Source organism: Cyprinodon tularosa, unplaced genomic scaffold (genome assembly GCF_016077235.1).
Source record: "Cyprinodon tularosa strain WSP-4 unplaced genomic scaffold, ASM1607723v1 ctg199, whole genome shotgun sequence".
NCBI classification, from domain to species: domain Eukaryota; kingdom Metazoa; phylum Chordata; class Actinopteri; order Cyprinodontiformes; family Cyprinodontidae; genus Cyprinodon; species Cyprinodon tularosa.
In genome coordinates this window covers 168,968-193,532 of record NW_024038729.1, presented here as the reverse complement: position 1 = coordinate 193,532, position 24,565 = coordinate 168,968, and the positions used below count along the sequence as shown (strand labels likewise).

At 38.5% G+C, this 24,565-nt stretch overlaps 1 protein-coding gene across 1 annotated transcript; it reads right to left on the bottom strand.

Moving 5' to 3' along the window:
• Positions 1-223: 223 nt before the first annotated feature.
• nid1a (nidogen 1a) lies at positions 224-22,467 on the bottom strand. Its single transcript, XM_038284101.1, has 20 exons — positions 22,190-22,467; positions 17,293-17,595; positions 16,989-17,215; positions 16,649-16,908; positions 16,325-16,465; positions 14,054-14,305; positions 13,761-13,961; positions 13,447-13,680; positions 13,212-13,349; positions 10,743-10,871; positions 7,091-7,234; positions 5,763-5,882; positions 5,319-5,546; positions 5,033-5,202; positions 4,521-4,647; positions 4,258-4,429; positions 3,226-3,383; positions 3,023-3,146; positions 2,493-2,605; positions 224-727 (listed from the first exon to the last, which is right to left on the bottom strand). Exons 1-20 carry the CDS (start codon positions 22,391-22,393, stop codon positions 603-605), a joined length of 3,570 nt encoding a protein of 1,189 aa, XP_038140029.1. The 5' UTR covers positions 22,394-22,467; the 3' UTR covers positions 224-602.
• Positions 22,468-24,565: the final 2,098 nt, after the last annotated feature.

Sequence of the window (24,565 nt, the reverse complement as noted above, 5' to 3'; positions counted from 1 at the left end):
GCAGGTGAGGATATCCAATTAAAATATATATTTAAAACTGGCTAAATAAAATTTAAACATATCTTTTTATATTCAGATTTCAAGAAAAGGAAGCCAACTGTTTTGCTATTCGATTATTTACATGCTTATTTAAAATTTTAAAGATTTATTGATATTCAGCTGCATATCCTCCACCAAACACACAGGGGCAGTGTTGCTCAGCTTAAAATAAAGACTCAAAAACTTCAAAATGGTAGAAAAAACATTTATTTATTAGCTGGTCAGTAGGTAAAGTGATTCTACCAGCTTTACAGATGTGTTTATCCTATTGAGTCGACATTAAGACCCTAAGATCAGCTTTATGTCAAACATACAGTGTAACACAGCTGACATCAGATGCTGCCAGGTGCTCCTCTAATAATCTTCACATTAAATTATGGATCCCTTGAGCTTTATTCTCAGTTTATGTGCACTCAGGAAATAATTAAACATGATAGTGTCATTTTTATTTACAGAAACTATTATGAATGGGATTCTTCTGAGTAGAAAAAATTAAAAAGATTTTTGTGACATAAAAAAAGTTGCATCACTGAGTGGTTCAAACGTCTCCAACCCTCCATGTTTTAGTAATCTCTCTCGTAGCAGCCCAGGCTCTCTCCGTTGTCGGGACACCTACAGGAGCGGCCTCTCGGTGTTGCTAAACAGAGGTGAGTGCAGCCTCCGTTGTTCACAGAACAGTAGTTTTGCCCTGTTGAAGGAAAGAGAAAATTTGAGGGGATTTATTTAAATAAGAATCCTGCACAGCGAGGAGCAGCAGGAACAGCCTCTTTACATATATGAAACACATCCAAGGGAAACGCATAGCAAACTCCAGATGTTGGAGGCCCACTCCCTTGGCTCCACATTCCCTGGGTTTGAGGCATCCAGCCTTTATCTAGAGGGGAGGATGAGGCCTGGTGTTTCACTTTACCATTACTCATTCCTCCTGCTGCAAATTCCTCATGTTAGTTTCTGCACGTTATGAATAAATGCAGTGTTTTCCACCAGCTAGCGTCTCTTACAGAGCTATTCGACTTGAAGTTTTTAATGTTTTGTGATGAACAGCAATCAAGTAGCACATAATTATCGAAATAACTTTTTTTTTCGTTTGAAATGAACCATGCATGCTTTAATAATCTTTTTGTAAAAGAGCTTTGACCACAGTTTTAATGTTTTAACCCACTTTGTGCATCTGGAGACTTTAATTCAGCCCTTTATTGTTTGCTGATGAAGATTCTCAGTCATCCAGGTCATTGTCATTCCGTAAAAGTAAAAAAAAAAAATCCACTGGACTTGGTTTCCAAGAATTGAAGATTTGTTGGTGCAATAGAAAGTTCTTTCAGACTGCATGAATAACATTGGTGATTATTATTTTTTAACAGCATGCAGTGGTATTTAGGTGAGGACTTTGACTGGTCCATTCAGGCTAAAGCTCTGGCTGTGCGATAAGAGTCATTGTCTTGCTGGAAGGCGAGCTTCTATTTTAGCCTGAAGTATTTTGAAACATTGTGCTATATGTAGCTCAACTGATCTTCACATGAACTCTGATCAGCTTTCCTGATCCTGCTGAACAGTAGTATTCCCACAGCATCATACTGCCACTACCTTGTTAACAATGGCATTCTGACAAATATCAAATAACAAGAGTTAACATGGATCGTTTCTGACTAATGTTTTCCTTACCAAACCTGTTAGGTCTGCAACCTGTGGACCTTTAACAAAGGCTCTTTATAACCGTAGCTTAATAAATAATAGTAATAGTTTTTGAATATAAAGCTGATATAAAAAAAATGCAGTTTTTGGCTGTTTTTTGTCATGAAAAAGTTGGACTGAATTTTTTTTTTCTTTTTAAAATTGGTTAAAACATTTCATTATTTGCTATAAACTAACATCTTATAGAAAAAATATAAGGATCATTTTGAAAGAAAGTTATTTTTATTAAACTTTAAACAGAAATAAAAGGATGGTTCTATATATATGGCAAAGCACTGTCATGATATCTAACAATAATCATGAGTTTTGCTTTTAAAAAGGTCAAGCTGCGGCTCTAAAGTTTTATCTAACTGGACCGAATGTGAAAATAGATCTTTGAGTTGTAAAGGTCGCAGACCCCGATGAATGCAGATGGAAATTAATGTTTGCAAGTGCAGTTTTTGTCAGATGTTCAAAGATTGGTATTTCGTAATAAAAAGAAAGGATATTTTAAACTTCTCCACAACTTTATCCCTGCTTGTATGATGTGTTTATTCTTTTCCTCCACAGTTGTTTTTTTTAATTCACACAGATTAATTATGATTACAAATTAGTTCACTGATTTTATGTAGAAGCATCAGAGTAAAGGCAAGTTAATACAGAGATGTAGGTCACACTGTGATTTCCTTGTCAAGAAAGAAATCCAATATTTCTAGTAGGAATGTAAAAATATATATCGATAAAAAACATAAAAAATTGCACTCTTTAAAAATGTTTAGTACCTGGAAGACACTGGGCGTATGCTGTGGTGATTCCATAGACGTTGGCCCGTTTCTGTGGCAGGAACTCATCTGACTCCTGTTCAGCGTAATGGTCCACTTCAACAACTGCATTCCTGTTGTAAACACAGCCAGCACAAGAAAATTGAGCAATGTGGGGATGTTTCAGCTTTGAGCGTCTTCCAAGTGTCTCCTGCTTTCCGCAAAGTCTGCTAAGGATGAGTAAGATTTTGGTTTCTGAGTCACAGTTGAATGCAAACTGTGGGAAGTGTTCGCCTTCCCCCACTAACACCTCTCAACCTTCTCTTGTAAGGTCCTGCTGAGATCACAGAGAGGCCCCTGGTAGGTCACTGGCAGATGCCTGAGCTGAGAAATTGCAAGCAGCTGTCACTTTTTAGGATTCCTTCGAACCCCGCACTTGCGCCAACTCACCCCCAACCCCCGCTTTTTTTCAGCTGCAACATATCAAACACTCAGCAACATCAGGGTTAGAGAATCTGAGCCTAGGAGAACATGAAGACACAATTCCAAACCTTTTCCAATCAGTGTAGTAGATGTTCTTCCCAAAAGTTGTAATTCCAAACGGGTAGTGGATTCCTTCCAACACCGTGCTGCGTTGGCCGCGGCCAGGATTCATGCACTCCATTTTATGTGTGCCTAAAGGCAAGAGATTATGCTCAGTGTTCGTCACAAAGCAGACATCAAAGTCTAGATTAGTCATCTGTCTGAAGAATACCTGCGTCTGCCCAACACAGCAACGAAGTCTGAGGGTCGTAAGTTAAGGCGTTCGGCAGCATCAGATCGCTCTGAACCAAGACTCTCCTGTTGGATCCATCCATGTAGGAGGTTTCAATCTTAGGAGCCTCACGATTCCAGTCAGCCCAGTACAAATTCCTATCATCAGGAGACATAAAAACCACAAAAATCTGCTTTAGATTAAAAATAAATGAAAAAGATAGCATGTTCTTACTGAATATTAAGTAAAGAAATATACTTTTCAATGATTAGTTTCAACCCTAGCAAGAAATTTTGCAAAAGTACAAAAAAGTCTGTCTTGAAAAATATTCACATTTTGACCCGTTTGTGTAAAAAATGGCCAAAGTTCATGAGGTGGCACCAAACTGTTACAATTTTTGATCAATTAAACTTTCTTACGAGACATTTTCTGCTGTTTTACCTGTTTGTTTCTGGCTACAACCTCACAAATTGACTTAACAGATTTGAATTTCAGTGTTAAATTAATATTTGACTCTATAATATAATTTGATTGCTTCACTACCAGTCATTACCTTTTATTTGTACTGTTGATTATACATATTTCATAAAATATTCACAATTGCATGTTCAACTTCAAGTCAAGTCTAATTTAGTGACTTAAGCGCAGTTGGAGTTCCAAACATGGATTTTCAATCTGAAACCTTATGATAGCACACTGACAACAAGCTTACCCTTTAAGCCCCGCCTTAAATTGGTCTTGCCCAAAAAAAGGAGGCTTTAGTGTGAGCATCTTGTTTTTAGGTTAAAAGCTTGCTTGTCTGCTCCCATTTCTGTACTGCCCTACCTGTGTAATTTTTAATATATAGACCTCCCCTCCTGGGTGGGCTTCTGTGATTTAACTACTTGAAATCTGCTGTTAATAAAGCATTTTTTTGTTCTTAAAATCTTCACACTTTTTATATATTTTTATATTGGTTGCAAGTTAATTATAGCTTGTGAGTTCTAGGAAATATGTAGGACATCATAGCCCTTTATATTAAGCATTACACACCCGTTAACGGGGTCTGTAATGATGGCTCGAGGGTTCACAAGATCTGTGTTAATGAGGACACGACGCTGGGCCCCATCAAGAGACGCCACCTCAATGCAATCATTCATAGAATCCGTCCAGAACATCGTTCTTCCAAGGTGGTCAATGGCGATTCCTTCAGGACTGCTTAGACCTATGAGAAATCAGTAGCTTGCGTTATTTCAAAACATTCTCCTCATTCAGTGAGGAGAATACGAAGCTGAAATGCCGAAGAGTAAAAATACCTGACGTAATGACAGCAGTGGGTTCCCCTCCGTCGATGCTGGCCTTGCTAATTGAAGGAGATGTAATGTCTGTCCAATAAATCATTTTCTCCTTGCAGTCGTAGGCCACTCCAATGATTACCTTACCCTGCATCAGCAAATAACATTTTTAAGTGCTTCTGCGCTGAAAAAATGTGGAGCAGATGTGAGTCTAGACATAAATGCAAACAATCTGTGGGAAAATATCCAGCGTGGGCCGTTTAGCCAAACTTTCGGCCAGCTAGTTGAAAACATCTCAAACTGATGTTAGTCATTAAAGCACAAAAAAAGCCACAATGTGACTCCAATAAATTCTTAGTCCTAAATGCTTGGAACAGACAGGAAGCTGACAATAAGTATTTGACCGAGCAAGAGGTCTGATTTTAGAGTGGATGGAGGGAGTAATGGTTTTCGTTCTGCAGCTGCTTTGCTTTGTCTTGTGTAATCTAAATGAAATAAACACTTTTGACTGACTGGAACTGAAATAAACTTACAGGCAGATGGAGGACAGCCTTAGCTTCTTCCTTTTTCATATTATAATCTTCCATTGGGATGTGATCTATTCTGCCGCTCTGCGCAAACAGGAGGTGCGTCCCTGGGGGCAAAACCACATGAGGTGTGGGCCGGGGTCCCACAGGTGGAGCCACAGTACCATAAGGAATACCTGATGAAGTGAAAAGGAAAATTAAGGGTCATGTAATGCACTCCTTGACCTTAAAAATAGTTTTTTTTTTTATTGGCATTGGATATTTTCTCCTACTATAACTACCATTTACTTACAGTACGGTCTGCTGCCGGGGCCGGTGCTTGTCCCAGGGATCTCTTGTCCATTTCGATCTACACACCAGCACTGTCCAGTGCTGGCGTGGCACTGAACGGGCAGAAAATCACCATTTTCATCACACTCTGGGATAAACTGGCCGACAGGAAGACGAGGCCCACGTGGATTGAAGCTGGTCTGATCCAAAAGACTTTCCCTGATGGCCTCACATCGAGTTTTCTCCCTTTCTGAGTAAAAAAAAACAAAAACACGGTGCTGATTTTTACTTTAAGTCTTAAATTTAACAAGTTAAATTTTATTATGGGAACTCCTTTTACTTTTTAAGAGAAAAAAAAACTGAAAGGAATTCAATCTAAAGCATCCTTAGCTGAGTAAATTACCTTTAACTACAGAATAAATGTAAATATCAGCAGTGCATGATTTGTGTTTTCTGAGGAGCTCACCTGTTGAGCAGTAGAAGCCGTCTCCGCTGTATCCGGGTCGGCACTGGCAGATGAACGAACCCTGTGTGTTAGTGCACACTGCGTTCTGATGGCACCGGCTCGGCCGACACTCGTCCATGTCTTTAAGGAAGAGACGAGAACATGATTAGGAAGGAGGAGCATAAAATATAAAAAAAAACTTTTCCCAGGATGTAATGCCCCCTCCCTGACTTGTTGCTGAACATTGCCAACCAGATATTGGAAAACTACTGTATTGTCCTCATAGTTAAAGAAAAGGCCAAATGGGCCATTTCAAATATTTCTGGTTGCAATAAAAATTAACAAGATGCAGAAACACCATCAATCCATTTTATTGTTTCGATACAATTACATGCTATGGTATTTAGAGCTAAATGAAGAAGATTGGTTTCCAGGCCTGTCTATGCATAAACATTACAGAAAGGTCATCATCTTGCATAAAAAAATGATGTGATTTTAACCTATATATAATTATAAATGATGATCAGAATCAGAATTACTTTATTAATCCCTTGTGGGAAATGATTTTCTTGCAGTGCAACCGTTTACAGAAGAGAAAAATAAGATTGTAAGTACAATATAAGTATATGATGCGAGTACTATTAAGGTTTTTCAGAAAGCCCAGACTCCTTTTTTTTTTTTTTTTTTTTGAGATTTTACAGCACTAGTGGCTCGTTTTTTTTGTTTTTTTTTTACAGTAGGCTGACAGAAAAAGGGGTATGATAGAGGGGAGAGGCAAAGGACCAGAGGTCAGACCTTGGCTGCGTCAAGGACTAAGGCCTCCATACATAGGTTGTGCGCGCTAACAACTGCACCACCAAAGCACACCCAAGCCTAGAGTATTTTACATAGAATTTAAGATATTTCAAATCCACCTGAACTTTGATCTGAGCCTAGACGTTGATTATGTTGCAATAATCATACAGATTAATACCCATCTATATAATTACCCATGTAAATACCAATAACCCTGTATAATAATCTATATGTGGATGCACTGTATATAGTCCTGTGCACCTATTCTTCCTTTGGCCCCTTCTTTTTGACAATTTGATCCAATGTCAGGAGTTAATTTCTCCACTGTGATCTCAATAAAGTCAATCAATCAATCAATTATAAGAGTCTCAATTTTATTCCAACTCTCTGTTGAAATATTCCGGTCTTACACTGCTTTATTATCCCAATTACCCAGATGTCTACCTTAAAATAAACCAAGCTGATTCCAAAAATGTAACTGACCACTGCAGGTTAACCTGTATCTGTTTAATCCTAATCTGAAATCATTGTGGATTTGATTGTCTCTCTTCTACCTTGGCAGCTTTTCCCATCTCCGACGAACCCTGGTAGGCAGGTGCAGATGTAGGAGGAACCTCCATTGTAGCTGCACTGCGCTCGCTCTGGGATGTCACAGTTATGCGTTCCTTCATCACAGTGGTTCACTGGTCGATCAACCTCTGTGAAAACAAATAAAAAAGGAACTAGTGAATGAACTTTAAGCTTGCTGAGCAAATTAGGGATAATCTGCTACCTGGGTGATTTGAACAGAACCCCCCAAAACGAACTCTGTTTCCACAATATATAAATAAATACATGTAGGAAATTGTTTAATCTAACTTAATAATTAAGGTTTTAGATGGAGTGGTTGGCTACCTCTAAATATCTTCCTAAATATCTGACAGGGCTTTCTCTGTTAGCATTAACATGTTTTTTTTTTTTTTTAACACTGCCTTGTTCCTGTGTGGTTCTACAGAGTTCAATCCTGGGCTTGTTGACACTTTAAACACATCTGTCCAACATTAAAAAAAGATGTCACAATTATATCAAAACAGCAATTGGAAGCAACAATTTGACAGACACTCATTTGTTTAACATGAAAACTGCCTACTTAGCATAAATTCAAAAAGCTGTTAACCATGCCCATTTCTTTATAAGCACTCAGAAGCAATTTTAGTCCGTGAGGCAGACTCTGTCTGCTTTATAAGGTTAGGCTTAAAACTTTCCTTTTTGATAAAGCTTATAGTTAGAGTAGCTCAGATTATCCTGAGCTATCTCTATAGTTATGCTGCTATAGGCTTAGACTGCTGGAGGACATGGGGACCCCTATTTCATCATTCTATCTATTCTCCTACTCTGCAGCATCTGTTAGTCTCTAACTTTATGCTCTCTCTGCCTTTTCTCATAGTAGCTTCCTCTGGTCTGTTCCTGTTTGGCTGTGACTCCATCCTGGAGAGAAATATCAGCTGTGGTGCTGCTATCAACACCTTTATTTATAGATGTTGGAGATCGGCCTGTTTTTCTGTGTAGTCCTGTTTCTCTGACTGTGACTGGTTAGATGTGCTCTCTCATCCTCTGACATGGGAGCTGGCTCAGAGCTCGTCTGCCTGGCTGTGTTTCCTGGAAGGGGCCGCCTTTTACAGTTGTTTTTCTATCTCTACTTCAGTCTCCTTGAACCCCAGTCGGCCTCAGCAGATGGCCGCTCACACTGAGCCTGGTTCTGCTGGAGGTTTCTTCCTGTTAAAAGGGAGTTTTTCCTCTCCACTGTCGCTACAAGCATGCTTAGTGTGAGGGATTGCATTAGAGTCAATAAGTCGATGCAATCAACTGGTTTTCCTTAGATAGAAAACTTTGAATCAATTTGTCTGTCTGATTTGGTGAACCTTAAAGTGCTTTGAGATGACATGTGTTGTTAATTGGCGCTATAGAAATAAACTGAAATGAAATAAATATTCTGACTGATAAGGCAACGTGTTACAAAGATAAAATAACCTTACACTGGTGTTTTTTTGTTTTTTTTTATAACTTTTTTTTTTTTACTTTTTGCAACTTACACAGACTTATATATATAAAAGCAAACGTTCAATCTGCTGTTCTTCACTTGCAGTATAATTGACGAAAAAAACTAAAGTTAAACTTACAAGTAAAGTAGGTCACATGGTTAAACATGAGTAAATTACAAACATAAATATAGATATTAATTGAATAACAGCGCAAATGGACATAAAAAAGTTAAATAAAAATAAAGAAAAAGATAATAATTAAAGAAAGATAAAGGAGGATAATATAAATAATTAAAAAAAATAAACTTAAAAAGGAGATTTTTACTGCATTAGTATGGTATTGGCTGGTTTCCACCCATTAAAAAATATGTCTTTTTGAAGCCTCAGGTAATAAGTTATTAGTTCCATATGATAGATTTCCCAGACCTTTTCAATCTACATTTTGAATGTTTTTCGGGTCAGGCTTCAGCAATTTAACTGTGATGCATCTAAGAGTAATCAGTAATATTTGCAGAAGGTATTTTTTTATAATAATCCAAGCAGTAGCATCTCAGGGTCTTTGTTGAAGGTTTTCTGAAATACTTTTCTAAGTGCCTCAAATATATCGTCCCACATTTTTCTCAATTTAGGGCATTTCCAAAATATAGTAAGATTGCCACTGTGTGACCCACAACTTCTCCAGCATTTATCTGAGTGTATGGACCCCATTTTAGATATGACCACTAATGTGTTAACGAATCGAATGATTACCTTCCACCTAAATTCTGGCCATGTACAGTATTAGAGTTAGTGAATTGATGCACTGCAGTGCATATTTCCTCCCATCTGTCTTGCTGTATATCTATATTCATTTCATTTTCCCATTTTTCTTTGGTCTGTAGAGTTTTGTTTGGATCCATATCTATAAATAGTGTGTAAAAGTGACTGATAATTTTCTTATTCCCACTATCTGTTTGCCCTTTTATCAAGAATTCTTCGATTTTAGTGGGCTCTAGGATTTTAGTCCACTCTCTGTGTTTTATTACAAAGTCCCTTAGTTGTAAATACCTGAAAAAAATCTGTATTGGAGAGTGTGAATTCTACTCTTAATTATTGAAAGGATTTAAAGCACCCTGCACTGATGTTTTGAATATTAAAATAGTTTCAATGTGCTCCAGGGACCTGATTTCCATCTAATGGAGCAACTTTGGGTGGTTTTAGAACGTAGAATTATCTTCACAAAGGTGCAGATGAAAAAAAAAGTGGAGCATATAGAGCTTTATTGTGCAATGGATATATCTTACAACTGATGTTAAAGATTTGTCTTTGCGTTACACAGGTTTTCTCTCCATGTATCTAATCTGTTCAGGGAAACAGGTTTTTAAATTAAACCTTCTTTAAATTTTGAGGTTCTAAAAAGTTAAGTTATGGATCCACAATTTGTTTTGCCTATTTCATTTCTAGAACTAGTTTCATATGATACATTTTTAAAAACCTCGGGATCTTCACAACACAAGAGACGTTCTATATTATCCTCAAAAACTTTTGCCTTAAAGTTAGATTCTTGGAGACACTATACTGTTAAAATGGATCACTTATTTTCATTACCAGTTATCATAGTAGAAAAACTTTCCCAAGCAGTTTGTGATGCACTTTGGAAACAGGAGATGAGTCCTTGGTCTAACTCACAACCTGGCTTCAGAAACCTGTTCAAAGACTTACTTTTACTTATAATTTAGGTAGCACACACAAATGAACCATTTCAATTTAGATTAATTCCAAGACTACAGTGAGATTAATCTAGATTAAAAAAAAATATCTATACCCACCACTAGTTTTAAGCCTTAGTGGCTAAATAGGACATCCACCACAGTTCACTGTTTTGTCAAGATTGAAGGCTATCCCTCCTAAAACTATTAGCGTTTATCATCATCAAGGCCATAATTACAGCTCCTCCCAAATTACTTCCAAGAAACTTTCAGGGTTTTTTTTTACTCAACAATTAAATCTGGAATTAGTAGTACGCAGTCCTCCTTTGGCTTTGAAACATATTAAGCCATCATCTCTTTCTTGCATTATAACTATTAAAATTGCTGCTGGCAGACTACAGAACTTAGTCTTAAATCTGAATCTGCATATTACAAACACTAAACAAGGTTTACCTGACAAAATGTCTTCCTTGAAAATAAATAAAGATGTTACTCACCAATGCATGTTCGTCCATCAGTACCAAACTGATACCCATCTTCACATTCGCAGCGGAAAGTCCCAGGTTGATTGTTGCAGACGGAGTTAGGTCCACAGATCCCAGGATTTTCTCTGCATTCATCGATGTCTGAAAAAAGAAATGGGGTTGTTATCGGTTCCTGAATATTTCTAAGTTTGGAACCAATTTTTTATTGTGGAAATCTGCACGGAAAAAAAGGTTGCTTTCATTGCCCGGATTTAGCAGTTCAAAGGGAAAATCGTATTAGATAAGATTTGCTAATTTTCCTAAGATAGGATCTGTCTGAAAAACTTCCTTCCTTTCCCTACTGTGTGTTCTTCCTGTTTGGTCGGCCATGTAAAAGACTGTTGGCTGTGCACAGGAAATAATGACCACAGTCTATATGTCAGACAAGACTCAGAACGCCGAACAAACTGCTAATTGTGCTGTCCCACAGGAGGGGGGGTCTGGGCTACTCTAATAGTAGGTCTGAAACAGATATAAGAAGTTTTTCTTTTTTTCCCTGGATTTAGTATTTATTTAAGATTTATTTTTATTACAGAAGTAAGAATAGTAATGCCAAACATGAAAAGTGGACAGGGGATGAGAAGAAAGACATAAAAAAAAACATACAATCATCTGCAGTATCTGTGGAAGACGAAAAATGAAATGAAAAAATGCTGTAATGAAAAATGAAATGTAATACGAAAATCTGTAGAAGACGAAAAAAAAATATAAGAAGATTTTCATTATTGGCGGCTGTCTAAAGCATTTAGACCACTTTTCACCAACTTTTCATATTACTATCATGCACTTGACTATATACTAGTAGGATTTCATGATAAACTATCAAAGTAGGAAGTAACTGCAAAGTCAGAAAAATTTGAATTTTTTTTTTTTTTTTTAAATTTGAATTTTAAGACTAAAGTCTCCCTCGGTGCAGTACTCTGACTCCATATGCTGCAGAACCGCCGTTCACTGCAGTGACACCTGCATAGTGGTAGACCTCTAGGCACTTTGCTTTCTGCATCTACAGAGACTAAGGGCCGGATTTATCAAGATCCAATTTTGCGTGCAGTAATTTGCGCTCGCAAACTGGAATTTTGCGCGAGGGGCTGAACCATGGTTTGCGGGTGATTTAACAAGAGCGATTGCGTAACTGGTGACAGGTGCAAAACTGTTGGAGACGCCCTATTTAAATGATGGTTTTGCGCGTTTTGTGGTTTTCAGCAAAGTAGTTTGTAGTTTGTACAAACTAGTGCATTAAGAAATTTAAATCTTACAGTGACCCCCAACAATATATATACATATATATATATATATATATATATATATATATATATATATATATAAAGAAAAAACTTTGGCAACCTTTATTCCCTAAGGTGGTATGTGGCTGAATTTCTACTTCACTGCAGTAAAAAAAAAAAAAAAACTGGTGTTTTGTATTGGCCTGTAGAAAAATGCACATACCAAATGGCTCACAAGCGGTGACTGTGGATGAGATTACTGCGCGTACGCATCCCCGCAAGATTGGCATGGTGCTCCACAGGCGCAGAGGGGAGGTCTGGTTTCTCCGTTAGGGCGTCAGGGCGACATGGCATTTAGAATGTCGGACACACTTCTGAAAAACTAGATTGGGAGATCCAATGTTGCAAGGAGTTTTGTGATATCTGGTATTGCGTGGGTCCTCCTTGTGGCTGGCTCCAAATCCATTCAGAGTTCCCCCAACAGCTCCAACATGGCAATGCTGGATAAACGATATGTTTTGATGATCGTTTCCTCGTTCATTCCAAAAATATTCACACGGAGTGAAAAAATGCGTTCTCTGCGTCTCCTTGCTTCATTTCGATGTCTCCTTCTTGCGAAAATAACCGCTGCCATGTGTGCGCAATTACGCATACAGACCATTTGCACCTTCTTTTGAAACGTGTTAAATATAGAGTCAGATACCGTTAGCAAAATTGCTTTCAGGTTTAATAAATCACTTTGCGAGTGCTAAATTAATATATTTACATGTTCTCCTCCCACAAGACGCACTTTTGCGTGTAAACGCCCCATATTGCATATTCACTGCAGAAAAAGTACTTAATGGATAAGAGGCGCTATTTAGCACGTTTTAAAGACCAAATCCTTTTAGCACGCTGTTGATAGATCAGTTTGGACATTTTTTAGCGTGCGCAGTGACATAGCTCACGTTTTTATACACGCAAACCTTTGATAGATCCGGCCCTATATGTTTAACCCAATCCGGACAAGCTCTGTGATTATCTCCATCTATCTACCAACTTATATCTGGTAAGATACTTTGTCCCTTTTAAATATCAACAAAATTACGCTGCAATAATCTATTTTTATGACCAGAACCTTCTTCCACCTTTATGATTTGTACCATGTGCCAAACTATCAATTGAATCAGAAAGTATCACTGTGGCTGTTGTGTATGCGTTTCATTGCATCCAGTCTTACCAAAACATGTACGGCCATCCCCATTAAATCCAGAGGCACACTGGCATGTAAAGTCGTTTCCTTGGCCAGGTCGGCAAACAGCATTGGTGTCACAGCGGTGTCTCCCAGTGAAACATGGGTTGTCTGCTGGTTCCCCCCCTTAAAAGAAAGAAAACATTATTTTTTTTTCCTTTAATCGGATGCAGCAAGAAGAACAGGACTCAAGTGTAATCACTAAATCCTCCTCTGCCCTCACCATTTACATCACCAATCTTATTGCTCATGGCCAAACGAAGGAGGTTATTGGGAGCATCAAACAGAGCAAAGACTTGGTCCACGCTGAGCAGCTGGGTAGGCTTCATATCGCTCAAAGCATTGCCATGCTGGCAGCCCTGGAAGGAAATTCTCTGATTCCATTGATACCTTCTGTTTTCATTGGAGCCATCAGGCAAAATCACTTTGTAGTTGTGAGTAGAGGATGAGGTGATCACTGGAAGGTAAGTAGCCAGATAAGTGAGTAAAATAATGACAGATTAAAGATTCAGAGACTGGATAGAAGTAATGTCTTACAGTTGTTGCTGTACTGGTAGATTTCTGTGTAAGGGTCTGTCTGGATTCTTGCACCTAGAGGCACCTCAGGGATTTGGCCATTAATGGTGGTGCTCACCACCAGGTGGTCCTGTTCATCAGTCCCTTTAAACTCCTGTCTAATGGTCAGCTTCTCGTTCCCAGGGAGGAAGGTTACTTCAGCCTGTCGGGTGAACTCCCCCCCTGCGTAGGACAGTGAAGAGAGTTAAGAGCCTGCCTCTGAAAAAAAGGGGAATGGTAATGCCTCATTCAGCATCAGTAGTTTACTTCCTCACCAATAATGCTGAAGCCGTTCTTAAAGCCAGGTTGCTCAAGAGCAAAGGCCCACCCGATCGCACCGCTGATGGCGGACAACGGCATCAGAGAAGGCCCCAGATCAGCAGGAATATCGCTGATGGCAACATAGGATCGACCATCGTTGACCACTACATATGAGTGGAGGTCCTTGCTGCTGAATTCAATGGGAGATGGAGAGTTGCCAACAAACAGCCGTCCATTTACTTTACCATTCATCCTCTGTGGCTTTCCTGCAAAACACAAAGATAAACCTGTTTAATAATGAGCATTTCTCACTACGTTATATTCATCATTCAAAGCCTGGCAAGGGACTGGACATTCAAATATACTCCAGTCCCTGATTATAAATATATATTCTGAATCTACTGTTTATTTACATTGTCTCTGATTTATTATTACTAGTATATTAATACATATCACATATATAAATGAATGAAAAGTGGATAAATGTAGGGGCAGGCAGAAATAAACTATTTCTTAAACCACAAATGAATGTCAACAGCTGGCAAAAATTCTTAGAAAGAAAATAATGATTCTTATATAGCAGCTATATCAATCAAAAAAATTTAGAAATAGTAACGTATTAATTTAGGCATAGTAAAATAAAACTTTTTACAAACTATTACGAACCCATTCATATTTGTAGGTAATAAAAGCTGCAATAAACCTAATCCTCTATCTGTAATAATTTCATAAAAGCCTTGATAACTCTTTTTGAAGTCAATTATGACTTTATCTGTCAGGACTCCTGTCTTTGTCTTTGTGTTTCTGTGTTTGTCTCCCTTCATCCACCAGGAGGCGCCTGGTTTTGGTCCGCCTCCTCACACACCTGCTGATGGTTTCCTCGTTAAATGGAGTGCTCTTAAGCTGCTGACTGACACTACCTCGACGCCAGAGTGTTTGCCAGTTTTGGGTACTCTAGCCAAGCTGAGTTTTTGCCGACCTGAGTTTAACTTTGTTTTTGTCTTTGCATCACAGTAGGAAGTCATCCTGCAAACTGGATTTCTCGGACCTTCACTCCCTGGAAGGATCAACTGAGCTTCAAACTGAGCTGGGTTTTTAAACAGGAGGTTTGGATCCACTTTCCCCAAGAGATCGTTTGAGCTTCTCACTGAGAAAGGGATTATTCTCCAATACGACCCGTTCAAGTACCGCAGGAAATTTGAGTGTCAGTCAGTTTCTCCGTTCACCAACTATCAACCGCATTCTGGGTAAACCCTGTTCCGCCCTCCACCGAATCAGACAAACACTGGAACCACGGCACACAGACAGGAGTCAAGGATGCAACAACTTCTCTGGAAATGTGAGTCGGCAACCAAATCCTCTTATCCAAGTTCACGAGTCAAATTCCCCACTGAGCCTGAACTAACCGCTGTGTGTCTTCCCCTCACTTTACAGTTCCGGTTGAGCAGTGTTCAGAGCAACACTTCTCCCTCTGTTTAACCACTTTAATAAAACCCGTTAAACCTTTTCCCTGGTCTCTCTGTTCAGTTTTTCTGCATTTGGGTCTGAACTTTGTAAAATCATGACATTGTCTACATGTGTTTAACAACCCCCCTTTCAAAATTTGAAATAAGAGAGCATTTTATTCATAAAACTGTGACGATACAAGGACTGTGCCCATATGCTTTGCAATAATATTAAATAAAACGTAGCTATTAAAAAAAATATATATATATATTTAAAAAAAAAAGACTGGACCAATATTGTTTTTTCCCCCCTAAACCCATGGATCTGGATGGAAATTAGTGTTCGCATTTCTCCTCTATTAAATCTCCAAGTAAGCCATTTTTAAAATGTCATGAAAGACAAAAAACAAAATAGTTTTTCAACTTTGACAGAAGCTATCTACTTTGGTCAAATTTGAGAAAGACGATGTCTTTCAGCGAAATAATATGAAGCAACTCAGGCCCACTGTTTAGAGGCTCTAATAGAACTGTAACTTCAGGCATGAAAATCAGAAACGGTGTGGAGCTAAAGACGCAAAATCATTCGCAGCATCTCTGGGGAATGATTTTTAGGAGATACGCGAATAGAAATTGTTAAAGCTCTCTGTTTGCATATCTGGGCATTCTCCAACTGTATGCAGTGATAAAAGAGACTGAATGATAAAGGGCGATTGTAGTGTTATATTAGCATAAAAGCTGTTAAAGGTCCTTGGAAAACATGATAATGTGGAATATTATTAAAACCGGAACACCTGAAGTTTATTATTTTGTGTTTCAGAAAAAATTGGAAAAGAAGCATACCCTCTGCCACACACTGTATGCCGTTTCCATAGTAGCCAGGTCTACAGTGGCAACAGTATCCACTGGCATAATCTCTGCAGTCTGCAAAGTGGGAGCACTTGTTTCTGTTGGTGGCACATGTCCCAGGAAGGTATGTGAACACTAAGAACCCAGGAAAAAAAGAAAGAATAAGACATTTCAAGCACAGATAAATATTTACAGTTCAGTTAAGCCCTTTTTAATGGGAAGCTGTGTCCCAAAAAAGGTCTGTTTTTAGTTTATTCTGTCCTAAACGAACTAAAAGTTTGTAGTGGTATCATGACAAAAAGGTTTAGTTTTTCTCACCATTTACATCAATCTCTGCGTCATCGATCTCAACTACTTCTGGGTTCTGCGGCTGTAGTGGTTGGTATTGAACGGGAAGGACCTCAATCTGTCCTGCGTCGGGATTATTGGGAGAGGAATTCTGTAGTCTGTGGCTTTCAGCAGCGGATAGGGGGGCCTCCGTTGGCAGATCGGTGACCTCCCCAGGAGCAACGTTGGAAAAATGGGGAGAAGTTCCAATCTCGTACACCCATACACCACGCATGCCTGAGTTGGTCTCTCTGTGAGACAGGAAGATTGATGTGATTCGAAAAAGTCGGACACTACAGTGAAACAGTGACTACTTCTGACTGCTTCTTACTCTGCCAACGCCCTAACAGAAGCCTCGCTGTCTGTGGTGGTGCGGTAATATTGTCCCTGTATGGGACCGGAGAACCCTTCAACCAAACCTTTGCTGAAGCCAGCATGCATGATCATATCACCGTCTCCTAAAGGCGTGGTTACAAACTGTACCCCATCCCTTGGGTAGAGGAGAATGGCATATGAGGCAGTGTCCAGAGATGCAAGAACCAGCTGGAAGGTGTTCCTCTAAGCAAAACAAAATATCAGAGGTTGTTAATGATTAGCTCAACTACCGACTGGTTGCAGAGTCACATCTTGCTCACCTTCTTCTCAATACCATCTTCTCTGGATTGGGGTTCATGAGCGGCGACGGTAATCCAGGTGATCACCACAGCAGCTGTGGGACTGACCTCATCATCCTCCGGGAATGCCCTGTTGATGTGCATAGCTGCCCGACGGAGAACATCTGGGCTATAATCCTGACGGAAGGAAACTCTCCCCACACCGTCACTGGTGTCCAGATCTCCCTGCAGGGCTGCCACCATGCCGAACGTTGGAGGCATTTTACCAAGGTATGCCGACTCATCTGTTGGTTTTGCTGTGGCGACAAAACCGTTCGTGTTGATCTAAAATTACAAGGAAAAACTAACGAGTTAGATAAGAATATAAAAAAAGGGGTTTAAGCTTTGTTTTGAAACATCACAGACAAACTCAATTTACTCTGACTCCCTTTGATCTCTTTTCCAAACTCATTACACTAATGATCCTAAAGAGCTGTTTTGTTCCCTCCAAGTTCTAATGAACAAACAAGCTCCCATTTAATACAGCTTTTACACACTTACTAGTTTAATACGAGCACACGTGAAGTCTTAAAACCAGTGGGATTATGAAAACACATCCTTCCTGAAAGGAAAACAAGAAAACTCTTCCATGTCCAGGCTGTGCCGTTTCCTGTCCTGTCCCCTGAAGAACTGCCCCGGAGAGCTTGAAGATTGCAAACTAATCTTCATTACAGAAACTTCCTGCCAAACTGGGGGAATAATCAGCCAGTGTGATCTCACAGATGTGGAGAGGAGAGACGGACCTTTATAGATAGCTGTCAACATATGTTAAGACTTGATAAAATGTAAATTACCCCAAGAAGGAGATGATAACACCCTTTGACCTAATTACGAAAGGCCTTTTTGTTTAACCATGTCTGCACTCTAACCAGTGGAAAACAGTTAACCCCACAGGGCTCACAGTTCAGAACAGACTGTGTCACAAATGAAAAACAGAACTCTTTAAAGGAAAGCTTAGCTCTGATGCTGCATTATTCATATCATAGCACAGATTTAGCTGTTTTAATTTAATTTGTAGAAACTGGATGTTATAAAGCTAAACATCCACGATCAGTTGGATCACACATTTTAGATGATGATGTTTTTTGCTCCATGAATCTTTTACTGAGTTATTTCTACAATTAAGACATCTTAGAGTATTTTTTTCGTTTGCTTCTCAACTGTTTTTGAAAACATACATTTACATTTTAAAGTTCACTACCTTGTTAAAACTATTCCTTATCATAACTTGGAAACAATAGAATCAATGTATCAAATAAGAGCATTAATAACTAAGGTAAAAAGTTAAGAAGATTTCATTACATTACATCCATGTCTTCACTGTAAATGATCTGTTTTCATTCATAGGTCACAACATTCATTATTCATGGAAGCAAGCTGCTGAAATATTGAAATCAGGTTTCAGAACTTAAAGAAAATGTGTCTTACTTACAAAACACTGATTATATTACACATTAAATTTTTAAAAGCTGTTTTAATGAAATGTCTGGAATAACAAACCTTTTATTTAACAGATTAATTGGACTTGTGCATTGATTACCTGCCCTTTTGGTTTGTAACTAACTGGGTTTTTTGACAAAATATTCTGAAACACAACTTTGTAATTTTTATTTAATAATGTGTCAAATGTTTTGACAACTTAGACAACTCTTTGTAAATTTAGCTTTTTTCCCCTCAATGTTAAAGATTAAATTAAATTCACGGTATTTTCGTTGTATTAGGTTAATTTATTTAAAACCAAGTTAGTTAATTTTATAATAACATTACCAATTCGATAAAGCTGCTTAATAAACATAAAATTTGAAGGGAAAACAACTATTAACTATGATGTAACTTAGTTTACTTAGTCATATCCTAAAACTAATAAAATCAGTTAGGATTTAACTTGATAAACTAAAAAAGGATCATAGTTATAATAAAAGATAAACATACTGGGATTTTCAGGTCATACCATCCACTGAAAGCCATTTTCACTTAGGCCATAATTATACAATAGTCATACACTGATATTTTGATAGTCAACTTTCAGTCAAGTGCCTTGCCCAGGTGCACATCAGCATGTGGCAAGAAGAAACTGGGATCAAACCTTCAATTTATGGATTGCAATACAACTTATCTTCCCACTGAGACACATTCGCCCATTTTTATCACACTGCAGTGACTAGCAGTGTGATACCATTGGTTAAAAGCTGGTTGAAATGTCCTTGAATCATTTTGTAAAGCCCAAATAAAGATGTCACCACCTTGTAGGCTCTTGAATCAAAGCTTTAAGCTCCAAGGTTGAGCACACAAACAAGGAATAAACTTGGATTCCACTTTCCTCCCAGTCCAGACACTATAAGTATAAATAAATAACAAGGAGATTACTAATCATTTTGTTTGTGTACAAATTATGCATGTTTTCCCAAAAGAGGAAGAGATACTCAGACTGTTAAATGATCATGAGGCGGATGAAGAGCCTGTCAATGTGGGGTGTTTTAATTTTCTTCCTACAAACAGCATTTGTAGCCCTGATCTAAAATCAAAAGTCTCAACAGTTTGTTTCCAGGATGTGTATAATATGCAGATGTGTTAGCGGCACCATTCCTTCACCCAGAGAGTCCCAGTGATCCTCTTTGCAGAACTATATGGTGGTTGCAGCCTGGACCTGCCGTGTTTGAGGATTAGCTAAACCACCGAGTGATGGACGAATAAAGGGCATAATGAATAATGACAGCATGACCAGCAACCAGGATGTACAGATTCTGCTGGATTGTCTGCTTGGCCTCCCAAGAAAGGGAGGTTCCCAGAATCCACAGCAGAAGCAGCGTTGAGAAGAGTCGGGAGGTAGTGGGTGTTCTCTGGAAGTCCACCATCACCTCTCCTAACATACTGAAGGTCTCTGACTGCATCAGCTGATCCACAACTGGTCTGTATAAGACTTGTCATGAGTCAGACCACCGACAGTGGTGTCATCAACAGACAAGTCAGACTGATAGGTTAATTCACAACACCTGAGTTAATTGATGATCAATTATAACGTCCAAGAATGAGAAAGACCTCGGGTGGAGATGTTTGCTGAAGCTGATTATCAGAGATGGCAAAAGTACTCACTTTCCGTACTTGAGTAAAAGTACAGATACTTGTGTTAAAAAATACTCTGGTAAAAGTGGAAGTACTGATTAAACTTCTTTACTCAAGTAAAAGTAACAAAGTACAGGCTTGTAAATTTACTTAAAATATAAAAGTAAAAGTAGAAACCACTTTTTTCATGCTGTTGCCAACATTTTAAATGGATGTCTGCCAATAGGACTAGATCTCCGTTGTGTTCATTTTCAATCATCTCCTCGTCCATACTACTATGCTAACGCCACCAAGCTGCAATGATTTGCCGCGAATGAATACCGCCGAATCTGTTGATTCATCTTGTAGTGGTGCGTCAAATGCAACGTAGATTCCCATCCAATTAGATTTAATTTGGTATTGATGACGTGAAAAATAATAACGGTAACTCCATTGAAATGATTCAAAACTAAAGTAACGAGCCAATTTTTTAAAATGTAAGGAGTAGAAAGTACAGATATTTGTGTAAAAATGTAAGGAGTAGAAGTAAAAAGTCGCCATAAAAATAAGTAGTAAAGTAAAGTAAAAATATCAGAAAAATCTACTTGAGTACAGTAACGAAGTATTTGTACTTCGTTACTTCCCATCTCTGCTGATTATAGAGACTCTTCTTTAAATGCAACATAAAAAGCCAGATAACAGTTAAAAGAGGCTCCCAGTGAAAAAGATCTTAATTGGTGGAGACCCGGTCTAATCAAACAAAAAGTTACATAATTATCATCATTACACTGGGAAGGGGGGAACATTTTTTTCTTCCTAATGGATAATGGCCCAAAGGAGACAGCCAAGCTTGATACAAAGTGGCACAAGGGCAACGCAGTCAAAGTTATGGAGCTGCAAGTACAAAACCCTCACCTTGATCTCACAGAAAAGAGAGTTTCCTAACAGAGTTTGATAAATTATTCAAACTGATCTATACCAGTAAACATTCTTCAATCTACATTTGTTTTTATCATTCTCACATCTCAGATTACCCCACAGCAGAAATATAAAGGGATTGCTATTCTATTATAGAAATCAGAGTACATGTTACATCAGTTCTGTCTGAAAAAAAAAATTATTATGGTAAAGCAGGTAAAAGACACTTCTACCTTAGAAGACAGTTTAAAAGTAATTATCTCTATAATTATCAAGACATTTAGCTTATAAAGATATTTTTGCAATCCTAACTGATCTAAAACTGTTAATGCTTGGTCGGTTTCTGTAGAGAAAATGTATCTCATTTCAACCTTGAGTGATCTAAACACATTCAATCTGCTGTGACTCCTGGCTGTGCAGCACAATCAGCAGATGTTTTAGACATCAGAATCAGAGCATAAAGGGCGGTTTGTTCACCCGAAAGGTTGATTTTTATTTTTTTTTAAACAACTAGGGAAAACAGTCAAATTAAAGATTAAACCTTCTCAGAAAATTTCGGTCCAAGAACACATTTTTCACATACCAGAGCTTTATGCAACCTAAACTCATCATTGGATCTTTTTTGGGGGGTTGGATATGTAAACAGTCACACGATAAGCAAGAGAAGCGGGTTCCAAAAGCTTCAGGAGGGGCGATTAAAACTTATTAGATTTGTTTTAATTCTCAAGATCAACAAAAACCACTGGAGAAAGATTTTCAAACTTTCAGAAATTGTAAACGGATGCTGTTTCTGGCCGCGTTCTTGTTTGGGTTATGCGCAATTACGCAAAGAAATCCCCTAAACAACCAATAAAAACCTAGAAATACATGTTGGTTACTAAGTCTCCGCTACAAATCAATGAATTACTGGTTTACTTACAAAAATACTGTCGAATGTGCCATCATAAAAAAACAGGGGCTTGGTGAGTGAGAGGCGGTATGTCTGGTCATTCGCTGGGTCCAATAACTGGTCTCCTGCGCCCGAACCGAAAGGGAAAAGCTCGTCTCGTCTTATGCTCTGCACGGATGCTATGAATCCGACAAAACTCGCCCAAAGGAACCATCCTGAATTTAACCAACCCATTGTTCCAGTTTCACAAGCAGCAGAACATCCAGGCTGGGGAAATAAGAAAGCCTAAATGAACTGCTGGCCCTGGAGTGGAGACGTAAGGAGTGGGCGGAGTGCTGCGCAGCGAACCGCCAAAGGCTCAGAACACAAAACAGATTACAGACACATAACAGAAAACTTCTTTATTTTAGTATTTTTATTTAAAAAGAACTTGCTGTGTTTTGTTTGTTTTCTTTTATAGAAGAAAAAAAGAATATTACACACGATGTAATATTCTAAAGAAACTATTTAAACCTGGAGAGACTCACACAGAGAAAATCTGCAATTAGAAAAGTTTTATTCACTTTATTTACACAGGTAACACCATCATCTAAGGAAAACCTATTGATTGCAAGCACTCATTCACTCCGCAATCCCTCCCGCTGAGCATGCATGGAACAATAGTGGAGAGGAAAACTCAGTTTTAACAGGAAGAAACGTCCAGCAGAATCAGGCTCAGTAGAAGCAAGGCCATCTGCTGAGGCCGACTGGGGTTCAAGGAGACAGAAGCAGATAAAGACATAAGTTAAATAAGTTATTTGGCGCTCAGGACCAGGCAGAAGACTTTGATGCTGTGAATCAATATTCGCTTGGATGAGTAACCAAGAAAAGGTTTAGAGTAGTCTTCCCCCCGTGGTCCACACACTGGTGGTGGAATAAGCCACAGGCTGAGTGGGACTGAGAATAGTCTGAGAATGAAGGAGGAGATGGGGTGGAAGTGCGAGAGAGAGAATCTTAGCCAGTAGATAACTGAAGGGGATCATGATGATTGGCTTCGGAGAAGGTGCGTGTGCTGTTCACTGGTGCCAGGGGCCCTCCGACCACCATCAGTAGGCAATGCGGGTGAAGTGTCTTGCCCAAGGACACGAAACAGAAAGCCGTCAAACCTTCAGTTGTAGGGTAAACTCCTACATCCGATGCCACTGTTGCCCCTGATAATCTCCAGATTCAATCTTACATGTTTACAGTGACTGCAGGAAGAAAAAAAACTCTCCCACAACAACCCAACTTAGGAATTTAGATGTTTGTACTTTATTCAATGTATTAAGTAGAATCGATTTCAAGCTTCTCATGTCAGGCGGTATGTTTAGGGTGGTTGTCTATTTGAAAGAGCAATTGAATCCCAGATATCTGGAGATGCTGCTTTAAAACTTCCATATTATGTTCGTGCCATCTGTTTTGTGAAGTGCCAAACATCCTACAAGTCATGTCTTCAGACTGTGGGGATAAGTCTGAGTATTAAAAGGGAGAACATGCATACTCCATGCAGAAAGAACTCTAACCCATGCACACACTTCCTCCAGCAAAGCAATATTACTACAAACTGTGTCTCCATGACACCTATCCTTCCTGACGTCTTTTCGTGTTTTCAGTGATGTCAGACAAAGAAGCAGAGATAAGAAAAGACATCCACAGGTTTGCCTGTATTTAACTCAATGCTGTGAACCAGCCAATCAGAAGCCTACAAAGCCAAGTCAACATCACCAAGGGTGTTGTAAATTATTTCATATTTAATTTATACGTATTACATTAATTATGTGTATCCAGATATATATTGCAGTAACTGCTGTTATTCACAAAACACTGTAAAGTATATGGAAGTGTTGCAAAAGACAAAACGTTTCTCTATGTTATGATGTCATGTCTGATTTACTGAGAAGCTGAACTTGTATTTTTTGTTCAATAAAAGTCAGAATAATAAAAATCGATACAAATAAATGCTAGAAAAAAATATATATAAAAAAAATCTGTAATGAACTGTCTGTCTGACTTTCTATCTGTGTTTTGGTTCATAGTCAAAAGTTCCATTAAAGACACAAAATATCAAAATTCACTGAAAGTCAGTGTATTTAGATGATGATGCTGTTATCCGTTCAGAGGCCACTGTGTATGAAATCTCAGAGCTGATTTCAGGCCATGGGATCATCAGCATATGGACCAGTAAGCACCAAGAGAGCTCTATGCCCAGTGGGCCTGATATTGTGTAAACGGCAGTGTAACAATGAGCCATTGTTAATTGTATATTGGCCATAGTAGCAGCTAAACACAGGATCTGGTTTTCTACATTGGTTTATATTTGTTTGGGTTTTGGTTCTTTGGTTGGCCACATCTTGTTTTTATTTTTGTAAAAAGGTAAATTGATTTCAC